At 51.6% G+C, this 26,859-nt stretch overlaps 1 protein-coding gene across 4 annotated transcripts in view; it reads left to right on the forward strand.

The window, feature by feature from the left end:
* The first annotated feature begins 244 nt into the window (after positions 1 to 244).
* GRHL1 (grainyhead like transcription factor 1) overlaps positions 245 to 26,859 on the forward strand; it is a 37,235-nt gene continuing 10,620 nt past the window's right edge. For 2 of the 4 annotated variants that reach the window (XM_037151853.2, XM_037151855.2), the window contains exons 1-8: positions 245 to 386; positions 3,509 to 3,695; positions 6,354 to 6,424; positions 8,571 to 8,961; positions 9,988 to 10,064; positions 12,008 to 12,164; positions 12,347 to 12,458; positions 13,582 to 13,676. In XM_037151853.2, coding sequence (XP_037007748.2) covers positions 367 to 386; positions 3,509 to 3,695; positions 6,354 to 6,424; positions 8,571 to 8,961; positions 9,988 to 10,064; positions 12,008 to 12,164; positions 12,347 to 12,458; positions 13,582 to 13,676 — 1,110 coding nt within the window. In that variant the 5' untranslated portion in view covers positions 245 to 366. Of the gene's footprint in view, positions 387 to 861; positions 1,027 to 3,508; positions 3,696 to 6,353; positions 6,425 to 8,570; positions 8,962 to 9,987; positions 10,065 to 12,007; positions 12,165 to 12,346; positions 12,459 to 13,581; positions 13,677 to 26,859 lie in introns of those variants that run through there. The other 2 variants (XM_037151854.2, XM_037151856.2) reach the window with 2 other exon arrangements.

The raw sequence follows: 26,859 nt of genomic DNA on the forward strand, positions 1-26,859 counted from the left end.
GTCGGCCGTGCAGGAGGCCCCCGGCGCGGGGCGGGCCACAACGACGCGGATACTATCCCCGCCCCGCCATTCGGTACTGTCGCCCCGGTCCCGGTACCCCGCGCTCCGGCCAATCAGGAGGCACTGCCTGCCCCCCTGCCCGGAGGCCCCGCCCCGAGCCGGCGTGTCGCCAGCCAATGGGCGGCGGAGCACAGACGCCCAGTGAGCGCAGCCCGCGCGGACCGGCTCAGAGCGAGAAAAGCGAACCCAACCCGTCGGGGCCGCCGCTCCGGACCTGCCGCCGACGCCGCCGCCTCCCCCCGGATCGGGTGTACTGTCCCAACCCGAAAGTCCAGTTTTGCGGCCCGGCAGCGGCGAACGAGCGCGATGACACAGGAGTACGACAAGTGAGTGGGGCGCCGGCACGCGAGTCCGGCCGGGCTGCCCAGGCGGCCGGCCGCCGCACCTGCCGGGAGGCCGGGCTGAGCGGGGGCGGGCGGGCGCGATGCCGAACGAGCCGGGGTCGCGCGTCCTGTGGTCTGCTCTCTTCTCTGCCCCTCTGCGCCCCCCCCCCCGCCTTTGTTCTACCGAAGGCCCCTGGGGGGGACCCTTGCTTTGGCAACTGGACTCGTAGAGTCCCCCTCCCCCGCCTCAGCGTCCTTGTCAGGGGGACCACCTCCGGGGAGCGCCCTCCTCTCTGCTCCCTGGTGGCCCTGGTGCGCGGAACGAGATTCGGGCGCCCCTCGAGGGCTGCGGCTCTACTCGCGGACCGCCCCTCGCTGCGGTGCTCCCACCGGGAGCCGTCGGTTGCTCTGCTCGGTGGAACTCTGGAGCTCCCTGCGACGCGCGCTCTGCGGCCGGACAGGTAGAGGTCCCCGGGGAATCTCGGTGCGCGGCCGTGTCACCGGGCCGCCCAGGAGAACTTCCGAAAGCAGAAATCCAGGCAAAAGTTGAAGTGCTGCGGGGTCCTGGCATTTTCTTTCCCTGGCTGGCTGTGTGAGTGAGAAACTCGCTGTAGGAGTTCCTTTACCACTTGCATCATTGATGGTAATTACACCTACTGTAATTAAACACGCTCAGAATATCCGGGGGATGAAACTTCGAAATCAGGGTGATACTCTTGAAAGTACACTATTGTGTGCCTTTTGGAGTTTGTGATGAAAGAAACATTTTGAAAAATGTAAGGTGGTAACGTTAAGACGTTAATATTAGGGAACACCGGGTGAGGGATAGTTCTCTATTTTCTTGGCAACTTTCCTGTCAATATAAAATTGTTCAATCATTAAAAATGTATTTTTTTAAAAAGTAGATTGCAGCACACCAAATCCATTTGGACCGTGAGTCCAGGGCGGGCAGGTCCCCTCCCAGTTTTAGAGTTATTTGCCTGGGATCATTTTGTGGCTGTGCTTTCTCTGGTTGAGTAGGTTAGATGTTATGTATAGAATTTCTCAAATAGATTCATCTTCCCTTGTAGAATATGCAGCTGAATTACCCGTTGGGATAAAGTCTCCCGGGAGTCTCGGAGAGATGGCTGAGGAATGGTCTGAGAGTCCCCCAAGGCAGTGATGCGCCTTCAGGGACTAGCGGCAGCCTGTCGCAGGAGGAAGTAGACAAAGGCAGCTGGCTTCGAGTTTATTTCTCAAACGTGCAGCTTAGATAAGGCAACTTTCCAAAGCTGAAACCTGGGTCTTAGGCACACTTGGGAAATGGAAAGACACCTTCAGGGAGATCACTAGTTAAACGATTTGCAAAAAAATATTTTATTTTCTGTAGTTTCGACAGATTTGGGCTAGGCGTGGGAGCAGGGAAGCCGAAACACGAGCATTATGGGAATTGAGTGAGCCAAGTGCTGTCATAATCTTGTGCAAGTAGCTATTACACTATTAATAACAGCTTAGCACCAACAAATCACCCAGGTGCCCGCCACTGACTCCTTGCTGCTGTGCTCTGCTGGTGGCGCTGGGAGGACCCCTTTGTGTATGTCGATGGACTTTTTTGATTCGAGACTTGTACAAATAGTTTTCATATCTAAACAGACTGCCTCTTTTGAACAGTGCCACAGTGTTTGTTTTGTGTTAAAATAGCACACCACCTCAAGACTTTTTTTCTACCAAATATAAGCTCCTAAGACTTCATGCCTACAGCTGAGGAGCGCTGGCTTTGAACTGAGACTTAGTTTTGGCTGAGGATACATGAAGCTGTTGGATTCCCCGAGCCCCTTCTTCAAAGATGTTCTCCATTTTTTAAAATGTGTATCTGTTTTTAAAGGGCCTGGGTGACTGCCAAACCCTAACCTTTGCTGATTACTTGAAAAGATAATCGGTCTTTCTACATTCACTTTTAGAGTAGGTAGGTCACCTTTAGGCAGTTTACATATTTCATTTGTGTGTTGCAATGAGAACTGATCCTGAAATTTGCTTCTTAGAATAGTGATAATTCAGAGTAGTTCTAAACATTTCCATTTTTTTCCTTAAAAAAAAACTGCTTCACTTTCCTGGAGTTGGGGTTCCACTCTTTCTTTATATTGACTTATTAAATAGAACCAACTGCACAGTTGGTTCTATTTAATTTCAAATTTAATTAAATAGAACAGTTGTTCTATTTAATTTCAAGTTTTTCTGTACATTTCAAGTTTTGGAATCAGTAGTGTTTGCTTTAATCTTTTGAATCAAATCTTCCATAAGAGTTTACTAACATCCATGGTGATTTTTCTGGAATTTTCCCCACCAAAGTACAGTTAAAATGAACCAGTTGTTGCTCAGCGTAGAAAACTGGTAAAAGGTTTTTAAAAACAGATCCCCTCCCTCCTATTTTCTTACAAATCCTTTTATCCAGTGTCTTCATTTATTGTCATAGATTCTTAAGTATTTATCTCTAAGATAAACAGCTGGCTCCTCTTCCAGAAAGTCGAGCATCCTCATTGATTTACAGTCCCCCGTGGCCACATTCCACGCTCAATCTGCTGGTAATCAGTAGAATATTCTAACTTTCTCACATACCCCGGAGGGGGAATGAAGCAGCCCTTTTCTCTCTGCTCTCCACCCCCTCCTCCTCTGCCCCTGTGTGCATGCAGGAGGGCGCTGGAGGCCGGCAGCAGCAGGAGGAAGGGGGAAGTGACATGTAGCGGCATGACGACTGAGTGGTGGCCTCTTAGAGGACCCCGTCCTGGCTGCGTGTGCTGCTTCATCTCACTTTGTCCTTGTGTTTGGGTCTGTGAGGTGTTTGGATGGCCCGAGTCTTCTTGGAGTGTTGTCTTTTTGTTTTTCCCCTCCCAAATCATGTATCCTGGGTTCCCTGTGTAGTTGAACTGCAGGTTCGCTGGTGGCCTCAGTGCCTCATATCTCACTGGGTGGCCCCTGGCCTGCCATTAGCGGGGCCGACTTAGGGCCTTGTCTTAATTTACCTTATAGGGTCGTTGGGGAAACAGTGGGCAGTTTTATTGCGACATCATTAAAATTGGCTTTAAAAATTAGCTTATGATACCTTGCGGCAGAAAAGCCTAACGTAAGTATTGTTCTTTTCTCTGAAGCAAACGGCCAGTGTTGGTTCTGCAGAATGAAGCGCTTTACCCACAGCGGCGCCCCTACACGAGTGAGGACGAGGCCTGGAAGTCCTTCCTGGAAAACCCCCTCACCGCGGCCACCAAGGCGATGATGAGCATCAACGGGGACGAGGACAGCGCGGCCGCGCTGGGCCTGCTCTATGACTACTACAAGGTAGGTCGCCCTGCTCTTCAGACGGCGGTCCCCCCCCCCCCCGCACTTGATTGGACCGCATGGAAAACAGTAATTTGCTGGGAGAGGGTAATGCAAGTTGCTTCTGTAGTGACTATAATAGTTTAATGAGTACTTTGAATTACTATGGTTCAAAGCTGGAAAATCTACGATCATAGAATCAAAGGGTTGTTTCTGAGACGTGTGGAGTAGCCAGCTGCTCCAGCTCCAGGTGGAAGGTGAAATGCCCATAAAAGAAGCCAGTTGCTGTGTGCTGTAGAGACCAAACATTCCCCCGAAGGTGGTCCCCAGCGCCACCATCAGGGCGCAGTGGTTCGTCCCTGTGTAGTCAGAGTGATGGCCTTTTCCCTAAACCGGTATCATAGAGCCTTTGCTTTGATTTGACTGTAGGATTCATGAAAAACGAACCAACCTTATTTTTCAATCTTGGACTTCCTAGATCTGAGATCAGGATACATTTTGCTGCCTATTTCTAAAGATCTAGATGAGTCTTAATTAAATATAGTCTGTCCCCTGCCTGGAGTTTCATGTGGTGTCCATGGACACAACACCACTGACTCATGTCATCGTCATTGTCCTGGCAGCACTAGCTCCCACTCACTGACTGCCGGTGCTGCGCTGGGCCCGGTCACAGTGTGCGCACCACTTCCGACACCTCCAGAGTCCCTGCAGAGTCTGTGGTGGTACCTCTCACTTGCCAATTAGAAAAGCTAAGTTCTCAGGCCACACAGCGAGTGCGTGTTGCTGCCCGGATCTCAGGCCTGGTCTGGTCTGTGCACAGGTCATCGCCGCGCTGTGTCGCGCGTCGGCTGTGGGCTGCGCTTTGCTTGCCAGACACACCATGGCAGCTCCTCCTTCTGACCGGCGGTTAATATGGGAGGATGGCTCCATATTCCAGTTTATTTAGTCATCTTTTTGTTTTTAAAATTCCCACACTTATAGAAGACTTAAAGTAACTCCTTAGTACTGTCACCTAGATCAGGGTGTCCAACTCATTTTCACAGGAGGCCACATCAGCCTTGAGATTGCCTCAAAGGGCTGAATGTAATTTCAGCTCCTTAGCAGTTAAGGGTAGTGACATTTATACAGTCCTAAGATTGCATTCAGCCCTTTGAAGGCAACCGCAAGGCTGACATGGCCCCCTGTGAAAATGAGTTGGACACCCCTGAGTCCTAGGTCACCCGACTGCCTGCATTGCATTACGTTCTGGCCTTGTGTTCTTTACTGAATACAAGAAATACGGAAGGGAAAAAGCAAAGAAGATAGTTAGGATGGGACCTAGACAAAAGGCCTAATTATTTTCTGATAGGAGGTCATGTGGCCAGCTCATATTTCAGAGAGGGAGGTAAGTATCTTTTCTCTTTGAATATGGATGGAAACCTTCGTCCTAACTAATGATGCTGGAGGAGACCCTTGTCGGGGAAGTTCAGCCACTAACGTTCCTTTGAAGTGGAACTTATTATATAATCTCTTTTCTTTATGGCTCGTTTTATTAAGTCAGTGTAAAAACCCTACGTTCCTAAGTATCAATTATGAAGTTTGAAGTTGCGTAGTTGTAACTGACACTTTGGAAGGTGGGAGAAGACCCGCACGGTCAGTGCCAGGAAGGTGACGTAACAGTCCCGACTGCAGTGGCTCTGTGCGTGTTTCCAACAGTCTTCTGGGTGTGTTTTAGGTCATAGGAGGGGATAGATTTTTGTCTGTTCATTAGGGAGACAGTCTCAGCAATTCTCGGTGTCAAGCTGCTTTTGACAGGTGCAGGGGGTTTGTTTGTTTGTTTGTTGTTTTAAAATGACCAGGTTTTAAGTGGTTCAGGTTTTTAGGTGCAACCATTAGTCGTTTTCACATAACAGCTTCAGTGAAGCTTTAAAAGCACATTGTTCATACATGAAACAATACTTTTTCCTTCTTTACGGGTAAAGTAAGAAGGTGGGAATAGGATTCCCACACACACACATTGAAAACCAGTCTCACACCCCGAGGCGGCGTTGGATGAGGCGCTGGGAGCAGGCTTAGCGGGTGGGGGGTCTGCAGCGCACCCTACGGTGTCTGCCTGCCTTCGCCTCCCGTGCAGAGAAGAGCAGAGTCCAAGAAGGGTTAGAGCAACCTGAGTGCTATTTGTCCTGTGTGTCGTCATGGACCGTAAGAATTCCACAGTATCTGAAGAAACATATCCCTGACACCGGCATCTGGTTGTTGGGAATGCGCTGTTCACGTGGCCGATCCTTGCCACTGTGCATTTGGTCTGAGAGGAGGGGTGGCCAAGAAGAGCGGCAAGAAGGTGGAGAGAGCCCCGCTGTGTTGTCAGGAGCTCCTGGTCCGTTGCCTTGTGCAGAAGAGTGGGTAAAGCCAGGCCATGGGTATTTTCCTTTAAAAGATGAAACCCAGCCCTGGGGACAGAAGGTGTGCGAGGCCCTGAGTTTGTTCAGTTGAGTAGTAGCTGGTTTTTACATTGCCACTTGGTGACCAGCCTGTCGGCTCTGCGGGGCAGACGCTATCTCGTTCACCCTGTCCCCAGAGCCCGGCTTTTGGAGGCATTTAGTAGATGAGATGAAGGCCTGGACTGACCGGAAAGAATAGGCTGGATCCCTGCCTCCCTGCGTAAGGGTTAAATTATTGTCGTGTGTGTTACTGTCTCAGGTCCCCAGAGAGAGGAGGTCGTCAACAGCAAAGGCCGACCTGGAGCACCCGGAGGCGGACCCCAGCAAAAGGTAAAGTCCGGTGTTGAGCATGAAATGGTTCTCTTGAAAAATGCCCGGTGTCTGAAAGTACAACAGGAGTTTGTTCAGTGAGGAAGTGCATGTGGAAGATAGGTTGTGGGGGCTCCGAAAATCTAAATTCAGATTTCCTTACTGATTTGCCGCTTACTCATCATGATTCTGTGGCTTTGAGAAGGTGCCAGTTCCTTTAGACGTGGTTGCATTTTCTACGAAACAAAGCATGAACTTCCTCCTCCTCCAAAGGGGTGTTTTTAGTAATAACATCAAGCTTATTTGTCTTTGATGCTCTGTTAAGGAGGGTGTGGCCGAGGGCAGTGGTGCGGTCCATTCGGAAATACTGAGTAAATACAGTACATTTAGCTGTTTTCCAAATTCCTGTTGAAGTTACTTTTTGAATATTTCAGGTTAAAACTTTAAAAAAATTAATTAAGGCTTAAGAAAAGATTGAAAATATACCTTCATAGTTGCCTTGCGGCATTCTGTCAGTTATAAAGGAATGAAAGGCCGCTAAGGGACAAGGCGTTGCCCAGGACCACGCCGCCCTGACCGTGTGCACTCAGGGGCTCACACTCCGGTCTGCGCATCTTGCAGTTGTGTGCCTGTCGGGGGGGGGGGCTTGGCAGCAAGCCTGCTCCCACTTAATGTGCTTCCTAAGCATGTTGGTGTTGCTCTTCTAATCTTCATAATCACCCTTTGGCAAAAGGCTTATGGCTTTTATTTTCTGCTTCTTATTATGGACATTTCAAACACAGCAAAAGCGGGGGGGATAACATAAAGCCTTGCGGGCCGTTACCAGCTTCATCAGTTTCCAGTGTAATTCTCTTGTTCGGTCCACTCTTCTGCCTTCTTCAACTTTTACACTGATTGCCTAAATTCGTCTTTGCTGGAGTATTTTGTTTTATTTCCTATGATTTGTTTTAAGCCACTGATGAGCATTTCTCCGAGCCAAATGACGACATGAGCTGGTGGGGGTCAGGGTCTCACGCTTTGCCCCGGAACTGGCTGTACCTCACACGAAGGCAGCACAGTGTTTTCTTACTGGCACAGAACCTCAGTAATCTATTTTCTGGGCAGTTTTTCCCTTTTTCTCTTCCCTTAGGAAACATTCCTGGGTGTGAATTTAAACAGTTTGACATTTTGTCAATCCTGAAATGTACTAAGTTGCCAAATTGCTTTTTTTCTTAAAAGTATCAGCCTCTATGATTTGAGGTGGCTTTGAAAACTTATGAATTTTACTCCAGACCAGACGACATCTTACATCGCCCAGGATATTCATTAGAGCAAAGTAACTTTATGCAGATGTATTTGCAGGTACAATGTAGTCACAGGTTTCCTTTTGGTGAGAGAGAAGGGCCAAACAGGCGTAAGTACTAGGAACAGCTCACACGGCTTGAGCCCTGTGTGCCAGGGATTATTGCACGCATTTATGTCAGTGTCCACGAATTTACCCTCATCAGAACCTTTTGAGGACAGACACCATTGTTGTCCCCATCCCGGAGAAGAGGTGAATGACTTGCTCAAGGTCACACAGAATTTGAACCAGAGGAGCCTGACTTCAGAGGCTGTAGGAGCCGCCCTTCTGGACTGACCCGACTAGACGTCTTTGTAGCTTCAGGGTTCTCGTGAATTTTGGGAGCATTGTTAGAATTGTTGGGAATGAAGGGTATCAGACCAGAGCTCTCAGGTCTCGGTGTTCAAGTGGAATCTCACTTAACGCTTTTGGATTTTATCGACCTGTTGCCGCGAAGCCATCTTCTCGTTCCCCAGCATCTGTGTCTAGTTTCTGCCACGCGTATTGTAATCGCTGCACAGGACCCAACAGCCCGGTGCCATTAGGAGCATAAAAATCGTCCACCCTGGCTGGGTGGTTTAGTTGTTTGGAGCATTGTCCCATGTACCCAAAGTTCACGGGTTCAATTCCTAGTCAGGGCACATGCCTCGGCTGTGAGTTTGGTACCTGCGTGGGGCATATACGGGAGGCAGCTGACCGATGTTTCTCTCACATGGATGTTTCTCTCTCTCTCCCCTGCCTTCCTGTCCCTCTAAAAGCAATGGGCACATCCTCAGGTGGGGACTAGAAACAAATTGTCCAAGAACTGTGTCGGCACTGAAAGAGTTTTCTTTCTTTCTCCGAAAGAAACAGCATACCGCAGGTCGCCGAGCAGCCCCTCGTCCCCGCTGGCGACAACAGGGTGCAGGTGCTGAAAAACATGCCGTTCAACATCGTCCTTCCCCACGGCAACCAGCTGGGGGTTGATAAGAGAGGCCACCTAACAGTCCCTGATACGACAGTCACCGTCTCCATAGCGACGATGCCTACCCACTCCATCAAAACAGAAACGCAGTCCCACGGCTTTGCCGTGGGGATCCCCCCGGCCGTGTACCACCCAGAGCCCGCCGATCGCGTGCTGGTGTTTGACCGCAACCTGGCCACCGACCACTTCGGCTCTGGCGCTCAACCCCCAAACTCGCAGAGGCGAACTCCGGACTCCACCTTCTCGGAGACCTTCAAGGACGGCGTGCAGGAGGTACAGGAAGCAACAGCGTCTTCCTCAGACGGCTGTGTGTTTGTCTAAGTGTCGGGTTCCACCTCGTCCCTGTTATGTAAGCCTGAAACTCAGCCTGAAACAAATGGATTAGGAACAAAAGTGGGATTTTTTTAATGGAGAAAAGACCCATGGGTGTCAGTTGTAAGCTAAACCTATAAAACCAGACATTATCACCAAGGGCACACGGCTAATCTTACCAGCAGCTGAGTTCACAGTTAACGATTTCAGCTAAGTGATTTGCTGGAGAAGGAGAAAGAGAGCCCTGTAGATAATTTTCCGTCAGCAACAGCTATGTCCACATAGTCTGTTGTCGGCTTTTGTGCTGGACGAAAACGAGCTCAGGGCACTGGCCCTGATCTAACATGGTGGGCCCTGTGCGCATGTGCTTGGTGTTTCTTGGTCTGCAGAACCGTCAGGGAGGCAGGTGGGTCTGGCTCACAGGTGTGTGGCGTGAAATTCACAAGTGACCACAAATGTTCCTGAGTCTTCTTTCAGGTCCACTTGGACCTCTTTCAGGTCCAAGTAAGACCCTGAAAATGTTTGAGGCTGTTTAAGGATGGGGCGGCGGGGGGTATCCCTCCACTTACGGGGTCAGGAGTAGAGAAGTCACTTCTCCCAGGCAAGTGCACCCATCCGTGTGTGGACTTGGTGCCCTGTCTGAACTTGGTGCAGTGATGGTGCCGACTCCCAACGTCGGGAGAGTCTGGCTGCAGATTCTAGAAGTGGACAGAGTCAGGGTGTGTGGGAAAGATGGGAAGGGGCTTGGCGCGTTGTGGGGGTGCTCATGCAGAGTGTTTTAGTTCACCTGAGTGGTATGCACAATAGCTCTTTTTCTTTCTTTGTAATTTTTTTTGTTTTCATAGAGTTAAAATTTGTATTTACAAATGAATGATGAAAGAGGAATGGGTGGCTGTAAGCCACGGGCTTTCTGCTGTGCCTGACGTCGGCCGGCAGCAGAGCTGATAACCAGTTAACTAGTTGTGGCTCCTTACATTGATATTTCAGGTTTTCTTCCCCTCGGACCTCAGTCTGCGGATGCCTGGCATGAATTCAGAGGACTATGTTTTTGACAATGTTGCTGGGTAATAGTTGCCTTTTAATTTGATTTTTACCTCTCAGCTTTTATGGCTCAGTTCTCTTTTGCTAACTGGATGCTGGAAAATCTGCGGTGGCGCTAGCGGGCTCTCACTGGTGTCTCTTCGCTGCGGCTGCTGCGCTGCAGGGCCTCTCCCCCCCACACTCTCGGGCTCCGAGCTGTGCTCCACGTTCCTTCACTCCTGGTGTCGGGCTCTTTCTTTCTTTTGGTTTCTCTTTAGGTGATGGTCGTAGGATGGGACCTAAAAGAAGAGGTGAGGGCATTAAGTTAGATCTCTGAGGTCCCCAGAGTCTGTTTCCAAAAGTGTATAATTCTGGGAGCATTTAAGAATAACATCAGGTCAGTAAAGGCTTTTATTTTTCCGGTAGCCTCACTAATAGGAAAATAAACAAAGTCAATGTTTTTCTGACCTGATAGCTTCTTTTAAACCTCACAAAATGGCATCTCACACCGGGAGTATGAAGAGTTACCAAATTAATCACGAACATACCATATTTTGCCATGTATAATGTGCACATTTTTGCCCAAAATTTTGAGGGGAAAAGCAAGGATGCGGATTCACGTGGGTAGTACTGATTTGTCATCTGTGCATAAAATTTCTTGTACCGCAAACTTACGGGGATATAAAGTACAACGTGAGTGTTAATAATGTCACGGTAACTTCGTACAGTGGCAGATGGCAGTGGGCTTTATCGTGGTGACCACTGCGTAAGGTCTATAAATGTGAAAGCTCACCATGTCCTGTACCTGAAACGAGTACAATATTGTCTGTCAGCCGTACTTTTAACTCAGAAGAGCTTTACATTTCAGAATAAAAATTAGACACGGGGCCAAAAAGAAAGAAAATTTTTCGTACTCTGTGTCTGTTCTTGTGTTTTGTAATTATTTGTTACGTAGAATTTCTTGTTCCACAATATGTTAAAAAAAAACAAATCCTAAAATTCCTTTATAATACAAAAAGGTATCTAAAAGTAAAAAATTGAATTAAAAAATTAAAACTAAAGATTTTTTTCCTGAAAGTTTGGGCCAAAACCGTGGACATCGATTATGCATGACAAAATACAGTATAAAAACACCTTCAGATTTTCTGAAAAGAGTTTAAGAATTTCATTTTATAATTTTGTTTTGTGTATCTTTATGTGTTTATATTTTGAAGTAAAAAAAGTTTTATTTAAAACTGGAGGCTTTTATGGGAATCGAGACTTCCCTTAGAGATGTGCGTGTCTCAAGGTGTTGAGGTCACAAGCCCCAGTGCCTGTAGGGTGTGGGCCGGGGCGGATGCTGTCTGCGGAGGGCCAGCCGGATGGCACAGGCTGCAGCCGCCCAGCTCCGCGGCTGGGGCACCGACGCGGCTGTGGATGCACACGACCAAAGGGCGAGGCTGGCCTCCAGTACGGTTCCCATTTTATTTACAGAAATCTACTTATTTATAAAGATGGGGGGAGTTTGCCAACCCCTGGTGATTAAACCACTTCAGGGGGCTATAGGGACGGTGCCCTTAGTTGGTAGGGAATGTAGAGAGTTTGGAGTGCCCTCTAAAGCCATTTAAATCACAGGCAAAAACAACCAAAAAGCTCTGTGCAGACTCCATCGAATCTAATCGGAGGGCTGCTAGCCACCCGTTTGCAGCCTTTGCTGGGTAAACACCAGACTGGCCGCGCATCCGCGAGATTTCCTCCCGCTCATTAGTGTCCAGTCTGTGGTGCCCATGGCCTCCGACATCTAATTGTCCCACATCTGTGAGGGTGGAGACTTGCGTGTTGCTCAGATTATATTTATCACGGCAGCAGTAGCCAGTGGTCAGCTGGAGGTTTCCTGGCAGCCTGCTCGTGTCCTAAGTCCACACCGAAGCAGGGCGAAGCCGAGCTAGAGCACCCAGGAAGCTTCGAGGGAGCCGGTTACATGTCTGGGAACTTTCTTGTTCTTCAGGAACAACTTCGAATATACGCTGGAAGCCTCCAAGTCACTTCGCCAGAAGCCGGGAGACAGCACAATGACATACCTGAACAAAGGGCAGTTCTACCCGGTCACCCTGAAGGAAGTGAGCAGCAGCGAGGGGGTCCACCACCCCATCAACAAAGTGCGGGTGAGTCCTGCCGTCCGTGCTGCCCCGGGGGACGCCCTGGAGGCTCACCAGCTCCAGCTCTGAGGCCAACCTGAATGATGTCGGGGCAGTTCTAAGCCCTCCCTGTAAAGTCTGACCCTGCGTCAGCCCTCCAAAAGGTGCTCGCCCGCCTTGTCTGTGTTGTGACGGACTCTCCTCCGCAGAGCGTGATCATGGTGGTGTTTGCGGAAGACAAGAGCAGGGAGGACCAGCTGAGGCACTGGAAGTACTGGCACTCTCGGCAGCACACGGCCAAACAAAGATGCATTGACATCGGTGAGGAGCCCGAGCCAACGGCCTCGTTCCCGGAGGCGCGGTGTCCCCTTCTCTAAATCCGATTATTTTTGGCAGCGATCAGCTTCCTGCCGAAAGCATTTGAATTCTTATGCCAGCTACTGACCCTCTCCAAACACTGCCGTTGGCCCCCAGGAGTCAGTGCTCCCGATACTACTTCCCTCAGAGGGACAGGTGTCCGGTCCCCCGAGCCCTGCCAGTGGCTCTCCCTGTGCCGCTGGGGCCAGAGCTGCATGGCCAGTTCCCCTAAGAGGGTCGGCTTTTTGATCTGCAACTTTTTTGCAGGGTAACATCTTTATGACGTTCTGATTATTTGGGGACAAAAGTGAGGTAGAGGGGAAAAAAAGCAGTCCCTAAGTCCGAGAAGCTGGGCTGAGGGGCACCCACCTGGCAGGCTCCCTACCTTACCTGCGGAGCCTGGACACGGACCCGGAGACACCCCCACCCCGGGGGTGGCGGCAGACCGAGCAGATGCACAGCCAGTGAAGTGGCTTCGTGGAAGCCCCCGTTCTCGTCCTGTACATCTCATCCCCGTGTGAAACTGTCATCTCTGTCATCAGGTGGCCCCAAATCTGAGTGTCACTCTTCTTTCCCTCTTGGAATGTTCGTGTTCTCTTTTCAAGGGAATTGAAAGAATCGATTTGTACGCTGGGTCCTCTGGACTAGTTTGTGGCCTTGGTACAATTGTTTGATCCCCCGTAGACCTGAATATCCCGATTTTGGCATAGTGAGGTAAAATTAAATACGCCTAAGCGTGCCCCTATTAGGAAAGTTCTTTTTCTTTCCTTTTTATTATTTTATCTTCAGAGGGGAAGGGAAGGAGAGAAACATCAATGTGTGGTTGCCTCTCATGAGTCCCCTGCTGGGGAGTGGCCTGCAACCCAGGCACGTGCCCTGACTGGGAATTGAACCATGATCATGTGGTTCGCAGGCCCACGTTCAATCCACTGAGCTACACCAGCCAGGCTATTGTCTTTCCTTTTTAAACTCCTTCCCACCCAACAGAATGTTAATGTGAGTTACCCACAGGTGATAGTCCTACTGTGAACTGCTGTGTCTCGTGTTGGAATGAGAAATCACATGCTTTTTCTCTGTCTCCTTGTAGCTGACTATAAAGAAAGCTTCAACACCATCAGTAACATCGAGGAGATCGCTTACAATGCCATTTCCTTCACTTGGGACATTAACGATGAAGCAAAGGTAGGTAATGCAGTCCATGGACGCTCGCGCTGCCTGTGCTTTGCCGGTGGTGGGAGGGGCCTGGGGAGTTGACAGCTGCTGGGTTGTGCGGTTCTGCGTGTCTTCATTTCTTTGCCGAGGAACAGGGAGAAAGGGCACGGCCCAGAAGATGGGGGAGAGCCATACATCGTGACGTGTGTGAAGGGACAGGACTTTTGGAGAAGAAATAGCTACTATTTCCTCGGCCCTGTGCTTTCTTCCCACTTGTCAGTGCCAGCTGGATTTTTTACTGTTTGTCTTTCCATCACTTCACATTTTCTGAAAGTATACCGTTTTCCCAGATGTCACGAAACTGTCTTCCTCCCCTTTCTGTCCTCTCCTTCCTCCAGAAAAGACCGTTTTTGTCCACACGCCTTACTTAACATGGGAAGTGCAGTGCGTGAACCATCCGCGTGGGGCCCCAAGTGGGGGCGGAGCCTGCGCACTCGCTGGGAACGGGGGTCTGGCTCCCCGTTCGGAGTGGACGGAGGGGACGGAGTGGACGGAGTGGACGTCTCCTGCCTCCCGCCGGCCTGCGTGAGGTTGTTGGAACAGTGCCCGTAGCTGTTGGGGCTGTTTCACAAAGGCCCTTAAATACAAGTATGGTAGGCCGCGGTCTGTTTCATGTTGTCACCTTAGAAGACAGCATGCTTAAGATTCTTCCACCACGGGCTTCTACGAGTGGAGAATTGTGTCCGATTCAGGTGGTCAATTGGCTAACTGGAATAGTTCCTACTAAGAAAAATTAAGCATATTCTTAGCTCATTTCTGCCTTTCCCTTTTAGTAGAATTCCTCTCTTCACTAAATGATTAGAGTTCAGGTATTTATTTCTTTTTTAAGATGTTATTTATTTTTGGAGATGGGAAGAGAGAGAGACATCAGTGTGCGGTTGCCTCTTATGCGCCCCCTACTGGGCACCTGGCAACCCAGGCATGTGCCCTGACTGGGAATCAAACCGGTAGCCCTTTGGTTCACAGGCTGGTGCTCAAGCCGCCGAGCCACACCAGCTGGGGCTCATTAGTTTAAATACACTGTATTAGATGCTAACTACTGCAGAATTTTTTTTTCACTGCCTGGGATCCAATTATATAGCTGGATTCTTGAGAACTATATCAAGTTTAGCTACAACCACTTTCCCTTCCTACGGTGGCCGTCATGTCTGAGGCAGACGTGTGTCTGTGGACCAAAGGGTGCAGTACTGGGGTCCCCCCCATCTGTGAGGAAGCTGCAGGCATGGCACTTGCTGACCCCCTGGATCCTGGGCAGGTGTCCCAGGCCGCTCAGTCCCGAGCTGGGTACTGGATTAAACAGTGCATTCACCACAGGGGAGCTACTAGAGGAAAAGCAAACTTCATGTCATTGTCGCTGCAGTGGTTTTGAAGTTAAATGTCACAGTAGGACTCGGTGTGCTGGCTACAGACAGCCTTTAGGAAAGCTGGCCCTGTGCCCCCCAGGTGCTTCTGTTCTTAGGAAACACCAGGGAAATACAGCCGTTAGGGCCACCGGAGAGGCTGTGGGGGCGGTGAGTGAGACCACGGAAGTCCTGAGCTCAGTCTCCCGGCGGACTGGTGACCTTGTGCCAGCCCTTGGGTTCACGGGCTTGCTTTTCTCCCCTTGCGCCCCTAGGAAAGTAGAAAGGCGGCAGTGGCCAGCTCCCTCTGTGCCTCAGCGTCGTCAGGGCCAATAAACACTTGTCTGGGTGCGTGGACAACTTGGCAGCAGTGCGCGGCACATGGGCAGGGCCCTTTGTTTGTTCGATGTGTCACCGGGTGGGAGGAACGAAAGCCAAGATGACAGTGGGGATAATGGCTGCTTTTAGTGTGTGGCCTTCAGCGTATTCGCGTGGAAGAGAAATGTTAGAGGCGTGTTTCGAGTAGCCTTAATAGCATCGTCAATTGCTGCAGGTAAATTGGGTTTCATTTCCCCTTCCAGACCCAGGGGCTGACTTGACTTGTTGGTGCCGTCCTGCTGGGGGACAGGGCTGTGCCTGTTCTGAATGAGGCTCTGCCTTTCGAAGCTGGTGTTAGGCCCCCATTTCAAGTGTGTGTTGGGACTGAGGGTCTGGGCATTTGCTTTCCCTGGCCAGGCTGACGCTTGCTGCTTTCACACTGAGCAAAATGGGGGCCATCGGCCGCTGGGTGCACACTGTACCACATGTGTGGGATCCTGGCAGACTTTTTTTGCTCCTGTTCTGAAAGTAACCACTTTCTCGTTCCAAGTAGGATGCGTCTGTGGATTCTCAGTCCCAGCTCACGCTCCACAAACACGAGGGTTTATGGGAGATCGGAGGCATTCCCTCCCCCCGCCACACTTTTTTAACAAGATAACCAGTAGACCCTTTTGGCGACACCAGGATGAGGAAACTCAGAATTCTGGCCCGGTGTTGACCTCTGCACCCTTCGGTGGTGACGCTGTGTTTCGAGGACACATGAGTCAGCTTATGTTCCAGTCTGGAGAAAACGCCATCAAGGCCAGACTCACCTTACACTGTCCCTGGACGCGTCCTTCAGCTAATCATATACCCACTGCCACCATGGAACTCGAGGAAGTAATGAAACTTGTAAGAAGCCATGAGTTTTCACAGTGATGGCAGAGAAGAACATCACTTAGAAAGGCAGAGCTACTCCATTCATTTTTCTGTGCTCCACACGAGGCTGGGTCGTTTGGGTACTCGGCTTCTTCTAAAGAGTCAGGGACCTCTGGGCAAGTCACAGTCCAGCGTTTCACTGTGGATTAACTTAACCAGACCTCCCCTCCTGATGTGGAGCGGCAGTGAGCTGCTCGAGGTGGTTTTGGCAGAAGAAATGGTTCCCTCTGAAACCTTACGGTTTGGTGCTCCGGCGCCAGCACTGAGAATCTGTAAGGCAGGAGGGCACGTGTCCCTCTGGGGAGAGAGGACTGAGAGACAGGGGTCATGTCCAGGAGGTAGGAGGACGGTGAACGCACACTGGGACCCTGAAGATCTCCGCAGAGGCGGCGGTGCACCTGCCCCCACGGCAGGAATTCATGACTTTACCCGGCAGATACCTGCAGGCCCCCCGTCCACGGCCAACACACCGGTACTGTGGTCAGGTGCATTGCGGGTGTACTATGTAGGCTTCCATGGGCGAGCCTGGGGTCCCAAATATAACACAATTATTTGCGGAGACAAATAACTCGTAATTGGGATTATGTATTCTGCTCATTTGGGAGCCAAAACCCAGGGCGCAGTTCTGGATACGTTGCACGTCTCAGCCTGGGGTTTTAGGTCTTGCTTGGATTGTAAGTCTGAGAGTTTACAACGGCATTGAAATTTGGTTAGTGATATGAAGTGAGGGCCTCTCAAAGCCTCAAGATCTAAAATAAATAGAGGAAAAGCAGTTCCCGAGAGAGAATGAGCTCTTGAACGCCTGTTTTGCGCTGGGCACTGTGGCAAGAAACCTTGCCTGTGTTCACACCTGGCAAGGCTGTGCTCCCTGTGCTGGGGGGGGGGGGTCCCAGAAAGCATCGAGGCACCGAGGATCGGTGCATCGGGATGAGGCCACCTGCGGTGCAAAAATCGGGCTGGACCTCGAATCGCGCAGAGCGTTCCCGGCAGGGGAGCCTGTCTCAGCACACAGGGGTCTCATCAGCAGAGTCACATCCTGGACTCTCCGGTGAAACGCCCGCCATCGAAGGGCACTTTTGCCACCAGGAAGTAATTTTTCTTGATTGTTGGGTGAGTGATGTTTCAGTACAGAGCAGTGGAAATTATAAACTGAAAACAGCTGTGTGGACGCCCAAGCCTGAGAGAGCCCTTCGTCCAGGGCAGCGCTGGTAGGAAAGGGCACCCGTGGCGTGCAGGAGCGTGGCAGGTTGGTGTCTCTCGGTCCACGGCGAGTGCCTGTGCCCTCCGAGAGCACTGAGCGAGCCTTTTAAAGAGGTAGTGACCCCAGGGGTGCGGGAGCCTCACACCACGTGCTCCTGCTGGAGCACGCCCAGAGCCCGGAGAGCTGGGCCTGGAGAGCTTAGGTGTGGTGTCTCGGTTTGCTTTTTCGCCTCGTGCCTCCGTGGCCGAAAAGAAGCGGCAGATGTGCACGTTTCTCCTGCAGGGCAGCTGCGGGACCTGCGTGCTTCTCTGCTCCAAACACTTCGATTCGCCTCGCCTCGGCTCTGTCTTGGGCAGATGCAGCTGCGCCTTTTCTCGGTGGCAGACCTTCTCTCTGGGGGGTGACAGTGAGTTTCAACACACGATCTGTGTCTTCACGGCTCCCTTAGTTTCTGACCGTCCGTGTGACGGTTGGCCCGTGGAGAGGACTCGGGGCAGGCACAGATGGGATAGCTCTGGTCGAGGGAGCCTCCTGTGCCTCCTCCTGACTCCCCCGTCAGCTCAGAGCAGGACCCCCGGCACCCTGCAGGCCGTCCCTCTGAGCCAGATGCTGGGAGAGAGTGTCCTGCGGGGGCTCGTATTTCAGAGAAAAAACGATTACAACTGTGGGTACGGAGACGCTTTATGACGAGGGTCCTGTGTCTGGCGGCAGGACTGTTGCATCTGTCCCTTTGTCTCCTGTGGGGCAGAGCACACAGGAGTCCCTGGGACGGGTGGTGGGGGCTCGCAGAGTTCCTTCTGTCCGAGGGCAGTGACCACCTGGTGACTGGGACTGGAGACTTGCTGTCTTTGCTTTTGGGATGCAGGTGATGAGTTTAATCCCGGTCTGTCGTTTGGTCGCAGCATAATATCTGGACTTCGTTGTGAGAGCAGTTTTCAGTTTGCTCGGACCGAGCGCGTTGCTTGCATCTGCCGGGATTCCATTCTAGTGAAGCATCAGCCAAGTGCGCCATTAAAACAAGGTGTTGCCGTGTGTGGCCGCATTGAGCAGGGACAGGTTTGGTTTGTTTCACAACTTGAGGTTCCAGCGTGAACGGGAGGGAGGAGGGAGAGAAGTGAGTCAGATATCCTACTTGCAGTTGCAATTCAATGTAGGCAGGAGATTTAAAACAAAAGTGTACACTCCCTGCCCTCAATAGCGAGCAAAATCTGGGAGCATCTTCACCCCTAAACCAAGGGAGGGAGACTCTTCAAGCCCAAGCAGACATGAGGCTGCGCGGCTCAAGTGGGGTCATCTGGCTTCCATCCGCCACCCCTAGAGAGCCTCAGGGGGGTCGTGGAAGCTTCTGGAACGACGTTCATGCCACTCCTAGGGTTGCCTTTCGTGCAATTTTGAAATACTTACCTGTGAAAGTAAAAAAATGAAAAAATGTTGGTGCCAGAACGATAGTCTGTCTCCTCACTGGAGTGAGTTCGATCAGCACTGGAGGTGACAAGACACTTTTCTTGATGGGAAATTTGTGGAGACTGCCTTTCATTAGCTGGTGAGGAAAAAAGTCTTCACGTGGCAATCGGAAAGTTCGCTTTGCAAACACTGTTGTGGGTCTGATTGGGAGAAAGGGTTTTCCCTGAAACTTTTTACTTTTTTTTAAAGCAAAGTTTGTTAGACTCTGGCTTGAAATTGTTTCCTAGAGTGTACACTGGTGTCTAAGCAAGAGGCCTGACCCGGCGTGAAATAAAATGCACTCCGGCCCCGGGGGCCTCGGACTCGGCAGGTAACAATAGCAAGCATTTATCACTGCACACGCCTGGGGGTGAGGGCCAAGTGCACTGCGGCTTTCATTGGACCAGGGAGACACTTGGCAGTGGAAGAAAGCCCTGCCTTGGTCGTGAAACCTGCGTCTTGTGAAACAGGTTTGAAGCTCCATATCCATGTAGCCAGGATTTGTGCAGTCGTTTGAGATTGTCTGTCTTCCTCTCTTTTCTCTTTCTTTTTCTCTCCCCCCTCCCTCCTCCCCTCCCTCCCTCCGTCCTCCCACCCTCCGCCCGCCACTGCCGAAAACTGAGCTCCTCTACACAACTTTGTCCTTTGACATCTTGTCACTTCGGCCCTCCTTCTCCTGGAGTGCCGTGTGAAGTGGCGGTCCAAACTTGTCCTCTCACCCAGTTTCACTAAGTGGCGGGGCTTTGGCTCTGACCCGACCCCTCCGTGGTGACTGAACCCCCCCCCCCCCCCCCCGGAACGGAGACCCGGGCCGTGCGGGGCTCTGGAGTTTGGTTTCTTCCCTGTGGCACATCTGCTTCTGGGCCTCCAGACCCAGAAGAAAGTGCAGGCGACCTTTCCACATCCATTACCCACTTGGGGACTTTTTCCTTAGCCTTTTTAAAAGACTTTGTTTACTCATTTAGCCTTCTTTGGAGTGGGAGATGTCATTGGAGACTGTGACGGGAAGTCGGCTGCCCGCCGCGTCCCCCGTGACCCACCTCGGCTCCTGCAGATGCTGGAATGTGGCCCCGTTTGCCTTGTTACACACCTGTGCCCAGGTCTGCATATTTCAGGACAAACATTCTACTTATTTGGGACAACAGGTGCCAAATCACTGTTTCTGCCAAGTGTCCTTAAGTTCACCAGGTCCTGCTTATAGGATGTGACAGGGGATGGCAGCATGCCGAGACCTGCAGAATCAGCCAGTCGCTGTTGCCTACCCCGCCCCACCCCGCCTCTGCTCCCCGCCGTGGGCACTTGTTCCTGGCTCTGCAGAAACCCAGCGGTGTGTGGGCGGGGTAGGAAGACCGGGCTGTGGCAACAGAAAGGGCGATGATGACTCCGTCCTTGTTTTCTCTGCAGGGAACCACCCTCCGAGGTGGGAGCTGGTTTCAGGCCAGGGCTTGGCCCCTCCCGTGTCCCGCTCCTCCCTCTCCCCTGCCTTGCCGTTCTTCTGACCTCATGGCCACTAGGGTGTCTGAGAAGTAACACAAACACTAGTTGCACACCTGAAGGCCTTCAGCCCAGCCCGGTGGCTTTCTCGGGTTTTGCCCATGGCCTCGACACCTCTGAGCAGCGGCCAGTGTGACCTCCCTAGGGTCGTCTGAGGGACGTGCAGTAGAACTGAACCCTCCTGTGCTGCTGGCTCAGCCTCTGGTGCCTTCTGGGGCGTAATGAATTAATTAATCAGGCTGGCACGTAGGGAGCCGTAGGGGACGTCATGGCTCTCGAGAACTAACGTGAGCAGGGTTGTGGTTTGGGCAGGGTCGGGGTGTTGATCAGACTGCGTGCCTCCTGTGTGCTGTGCACGGGCCGTTGCTGTCTGGCAAGACTTGGGCCAGGGATTGGCTCTTTTCACGTGCACTGCTTCCCACTCCACTGGCCTCAGCTGACGTTTGTAACCTCATACGGTTGTAGTGGAAGATGGCAGTTTATTCTCTTTAATCAGAGTTGCTGGATTCGGGGGAGAATAAGCCATGTTACTGACCTCACATGGTTGACAGTCGTGCGTCACAGTGCACAGTCCGCAGTCTGTGAGGGTGACCCCGGTTGTCAGGCAGGCTCTCTGCCCTGCACACACCTGCCTTCCCAAAAGTCTGCCGCGCACAACCTGACGTGTGCAAGACCAAAGCACCATTTTCCCTCAGTTTCTTTTCCTGCTGTCATTCATCAGTTTAACTCGTTTCTAACATCCTCATGGGAATTCCGTGCAAGGTAATCAATCTGTCGCTGCCGTGTGGAAGAACCAGCTTCAACAGTCACGTTGCCTACTTTCACTGTACATTCATTGTTCAGCAGCCGATTCCGTGAGCTGCTCTACGAGAGGCTGAAGACTTGATCTGAGCATGAAGCCAGTCCTCAGAGGAGTGTCCTCTTCGTGCGAGGCTCAGGCCACAAGCGGGGCTCAGGAAGTGCTCCCCCGATTTCCGGGAAGTAGGGTACTTCGAGTTCAGGGAGTGAGAGACGGCTTTGGGGAAGGGAGAGCAATCAACACAATTCTTTGAAAGATGGGACCTACAGAGTGTTTTTGCCAAGTCTGTCTGATGGGACCTTTTTCTTTTCCTTTTTGTCCTCCTCCACTGAGTGGCTGTTGTGAGTGTGAGTGGGAAAGAGGCAGCTGGGACAGTCCGTCTGCAGAGGCACGTGGCCTGGCGGAGGCCTGGGCGTCTTGGGTGCAGCAGATGGCTGCACCTGGTCAGAGCCCCCTGGGACCTGAAGGCCGTGGCCGTGCCCACACCTGCCGCTGCTGCAGGGTGCCACGGCCGCATGGGTGACGTGCTCGGTGAAGTGCAGAACTGTTAGGGACCGGCCGTTTCCATAATGGAACGATGCTTGCTATAGATGACGCTTTATGATGTAAAAGCGAATGGAGCAGCACGTCGTAGCTCACTCTGTGGGTTTCTCTCTGCCCTGGAGCTCGCCTTCTGTCTCCCCGTGCAGTCATGGGCCAGTGCGCCTCCACGTCCCACAGGCCTTTGCAAATCACCGAGAGAGTGTGCGCATTCAATTTAGTTGTCGCTCGGCAAATACTCATCTGATGCCCAGCATTGCAGAGAGCTGCTTGGCGTTCCAGGCTCTACCAAGATGGTCTAGGTTCCCTAACCCCCAGGCCTCGGTTTCCGCCTCTGGGAAATGGGGTCAGAACAGTACTAATTTCATAGGTGGTTCTGAGGGTGGAAGAGTCAGGTCCGTTGCGAGAACATGGTACCCGTGGCTTGAGTTTCATGGCGCCACACGGTTTCCTTTGGCTGGGTTTTGGGAGTGTGGGGTCCGTCATTCAGTGGACGTGAGTTTCTTACCGTCCAGGCACAGTGCTGAGAGGCTCTGGAAGCACGGACGGTCAGCTGTGGCCAAGCTCTCGGGAACTCATGGTTTGGTGGGGGCACTGCCATGCCAAGTGGGTGAAGTGCAGCCAGTGGGGTGACTACAGAGGAATGGGAAGGTCAGGGAAGCTCCTTGGACTTCTTTTTTAAAAAAGATTTGATTTATTTTATTTTTTAGAGAGAGGAAGGGAGGGAGGAAAAGAGAGAGAGAAACATCGATATGTGGTTGCCTCTCATGTGGCCGCTACTGGGAACCTGGCCCGCAGCCCAGGCACGTGCCCTGACTGGGAATCGAATTAGTGACCCTTGGATTCACAGGCCAGCACTCAGTCCACTGAGCCACGCCAGCCAAGGCAATGTTTTTTTTTTTTTTTAAAGAACATGCAAGATTCTATCTAAATGTCTCTGGGGGAAATTGAGACTGCTGTCTGGGTCCTCACACGTGAACAGTGATGGAGCACGACGGTCGTGACGAGTGTTGGAAAGGACAGCCTGCGTGCTGGTGCACGAAGTGACCCAGTGCTGTGTGCTTAGTGAGTTAGTGTTGTCATCTAGCTTCCGGCGCAGCCGCTCACAGTTTTGGTAACTTTCGACTGATGAATTCCAAGTGCTCTGTAAATGCTTTCTTCCTGTGAATCAGATGGTGAAAACCAGGTTTATGATCTCTCCCCACAAACAAAACTCACTTGCTGAAGCCCACACAGCAGACTGCAGGTGGCCAGCAGGCGGCCAGCACGTTGCCCGCGCCGCACCCTGGCTCGTGGGTGGGGGATGAGTGGGGGCTGTCACCTTAGTCCTCAGTTTGCCTTCACTTTGGCTGGGGAGGGGACCGCCTGTGTTTTGAACACACCGTTTCCCTGTGTCTTTCTCCCCCTCCATTTTTCCCTGGGAGGAGTAAGTGTGTAGAAAGCAGCCGGCTGTGCGAACAGCATTGTGGGTCTGCCACCGTGCTTCCTGGGAGAATCATTATAAATCAGTTCAAGATCTTATTTCTTGGTTCTGTGCATGTGAGCATTGGGATTTGAAAGTCTGTACAGGTTAATCCTCTGATAGGGTAAATCTTTCATGTTTTCCTCTCATTTTCAAACTGAGGCTTGAAAACAAAACGAATTCTTTTGAAAAGTTGTGAGTGCACAAGCTCTCACCCAGGAACGAGGCGCTGTCTCGGCGGATGGGCCGGCACTGGGCAGGGAACCCTGCCCAGCTCCCTCAACCTGCCTGGCAGTTTGTCCCTGTGGTTTTTCTCTCCTGGGGACTCGGGGTAGGAGCATTAGTTACTTGTCTTTTGAGATTTATATGACAATTATTTCAATAAAATCAAGCCTTTCCTTGAAATCGGTGGCAGGAAAGGATGAAAACAGACTAGGTCATCTTTTTTGAGGTCCTAAAGCTCTTAGCATCGTTCTAGAGAGGAGAGGTCTGGTATCGTCCAGCCTACCCTCAGCCTTCAGAAGTAATGGTGTGTGTGTACGTGCGTGCATGTGCGCGCTCACACGGGCACACGTGTGTATTTCATGGACAAGGAGTTGAAGGTATAACAATCCATCATACTTTTTACCTCTTTCCTGCCCTCCATAGAAGGTGCTGGGGTTTTCTGTACACAGGTTATGGAAAGTGTCTCTCTCCGTGATGTGGGTGGTCTGCACACTGTCTTGCCCCGACTGGGTGACTTGGCCTGTGGAACCGCCCACTTGGGGGCTGCAGTTGGGTGGGACCAATCGTAGGTGTTCACGCTGCCCCGGGACCCACAGGAGAGGGATGCCTTGCGCCCCTTTGCTTGCCCTCTTGTCTGTTTGGGTGGGTCTGATCGAGGGCCATCACCTCCCTAAGTAAAGACTCCCAGACGCTGAGCTTGCCCCGAGCTTGTCCCGCGGAGCTCACCCGCACCCCAGCGTGGATGCGGTTCCCAGGTGAAGCACGCGTCAGCAAGGAGTCCGCCCTGGGTGTCTGTCTTCTCAGGAAGTTGCCCGGGGGGGGAGGGGGGAGTGAAAATACCGAATTGCAAAAACCCACCTGTGTACCCCATCGGGATGATGCAAGGACAAGTCTCTGTCCAAGAACTTGGACAACAGTCTAGCTGGCCGAAGTCAGCAAGCCGCCACTCTCGGCCTGGCTGGCCAGCTGCCCACCTGCAGGTCCCACGGAAACGCCCCCACGCCCAGCTGCTCACTTACCGTCCAGCTGCCTGTGCACTGCGACCGCAGAGTCGAGTGGTCGCCTGCGTCCCTTTCACAGGAAGAGTCAGCCAACTCCGGGTCCAGATAAACACTCGAAAGCTGCTTTATGTGTCTGCACTGTACGAGCCCGTAGCTGTGTTTATGCACAAATCCCTCTGCGCTCTCCTCCTGTATTGGAAACGTGCATCATGCAGAGAGAGCCACATCCCAGGCCCCGGGGGCTGGTTGAACATTGTCTGCGTCCTCAGTGGGGGCGGGCGGCACCAATGAGCCTCGCACTGTCGCACAGAGAGACGCCTTACACCCTCACCGCACGTGCCCCTCACCTGCAGACCCCACTGAAGGCACAGACAGAAACAGACTGTGGCGGGCCCAGCAGTCACAGGGCTGTGAACAATGAGTTCTTGGGGTCGGCGTGACCTTGTTAAATAGCGAGGTCAAGCATTTCCTTTAGTACGTGTCCATCTACCGATTAAATGGTCGGATATATCGCCTTCTTATATGATAGGGCTGTGGCTCTGTAAAAAATGCATTAAAAACTCTGATGGGATACATATAACTACATGTAAGAGTATCCGAACTCATAAAGAAAGGAAGCCATGTACTGGGACTTGCTTTAACAGTCTCAGTTCTGGAGCCATAGTAACCATGAGCCGTGGGGAGGGCGATGCCTCTCCGAAGGCTTGGGGTTTGCACTTGGCTCCTGCTTGTTTCTGTTTTGAACAGAAACTTGACACTGGGAAGCGAGGGGATGTTAGGTTTCAGGTTGGAAACTCTTGTAAAGGGAATATTGCTTTGAGTCAAAGACTTCCTGGAATTGTGGAGGGTGAAGTGAGTCTCCCTGGCCGCTGTTTTTGCATCAGGAATTGAGCCCTGTGATTTAGAATGGCAGAGACAAGTTTAATTTTTCCGTTGGTTGTAGGAGGAAAGCATAGTGGTTTGGTTGCTTCACGTTCTCCATTGCTGGCGTGGACTGCTGTCCGTCTGTCCACCTGCCTGTCTCCCTGTCTTTCTGTTTTCCTTTCATCTCTTCCATAGACTCCAGTCTCCTTGATTCCAGTTTCTGAATTTACGTAATGTGTTCTTTAGAAATAAACTGCAAAAGCACCAAGTTTTATAATGGATTTGAAACTTGTGTGTACCACTCTTTGCCTATATACCTAGATTTAAGTGTTTAAAAATTAAGTCAATTTGCTTATTTGCCAAAACAAAAATGAGTTACATGGAAAGGAAAGTCACGGCAGGTGAGACAAGGCCACCCGGATCAGGCTCTGTGCTCGGGACCCAGCAGGGGACACTGCGGAGAGCGTAGACCTGGCCCGCTGAGTGTCTGCCGCCTGGTCAGGTGCGGTGGAGAGACGGCCGGCCACTTCCTGTGGCAAAGGAGAGCCAGGAGATCGGGGTACAAAGCTGATTTGGGAAAGAGGTAGCAGGGTGCAAAGGGGGGAGTCCCCGATACACATCCTGGCCCCGTGCTGTCTACGTTGAGAACAGTTTTAGAAGATCTCTCCACGTAGCTCTGACTCGTGGGGCCCAGTGGGTTGGCCATCATCCTGCAAAGGGAAGATTGCCGGTTCAATTCCCCGTTGGAAACATGCCTGGGTTGGGGTGTGCGCAAAAGGCAACCCATCAGTGTTTCTCTCCCTCTCTTTCTCCCTCCCTTTCCCACTAAATAATTAAATCAAATCTTTAAAAACAAAAAATCTCTCCATCTTGCCATCTAAGAGGAGGGATAGTGCTGTCTCTCGGGGTCGCGGTGATGTGGAATGAGACCCTGCGGGTGACCTGCCGGCACGGGCCCAGCCACGTCAGGGGCTCAGCGAGTGGGGTCACTGCTGTTGGCCCCTGACTCCATGACGGGGACATTCTGTGGAGGTGACCAGAGAGGCGGGGCAGACCACACCTTCGAAGGGTGTTCCTGGAATGGGGAGTCAACAGTCTGGGTGGAGAGCGAGTGAGGCAAGACAGGCAGTGAATTTCACTTCCGCTGAATTGAACAAATTCTCAGCCTTTTACTTTAGCCATGTCCTAGTTAGAAGCAGTGTAGAGACTGGAGCAGGAATAAAAACTGTCAGCATTGTGCATACCTTCCAGAGAGCATTCTTTGTCTTTGTGACGATATGTTTTTTATCTCCTTACTCTCTTCACAGTCCCTTCTCTTATGTTTTCCCCCTTTTCTAACCTAATTAAACTGACCCCTGGCTGGGCCTTGGTTCAGCCAGGGCACCCACTCTGCTGCAGCGGATCTGCTCTTGGTTGTCAGGGCTGAGGGGTTGTGGCCCTGAGGACAGGAAGGAACACAGCCCTGAAACATAGCCATGAGACGGGAAGGTCTCAGGGCTTTGAAATGTGCCAACCGGGTTTAAAAACTGTAATTCCAGTGATAGCCAC

This window comes from Artibeus jamaicensis, unplaced genomic scaffold, assembly GCF_021234435.1.
Source record: "Artibeus jamaicensis isolate MK-2021 breed Jamaican fruit bat unplaced genomic scaffold, CSHL_Jam_final contig_465, whole genome shotgun sequence".
Classification (NCBI taxonomy): domain Eukaryota; kingdom Metazoa; phylum Chordata; class Mammalia; order Chiroptera; family Phyllostomidae; genus Artibeus; species Artibeus jamaicensis.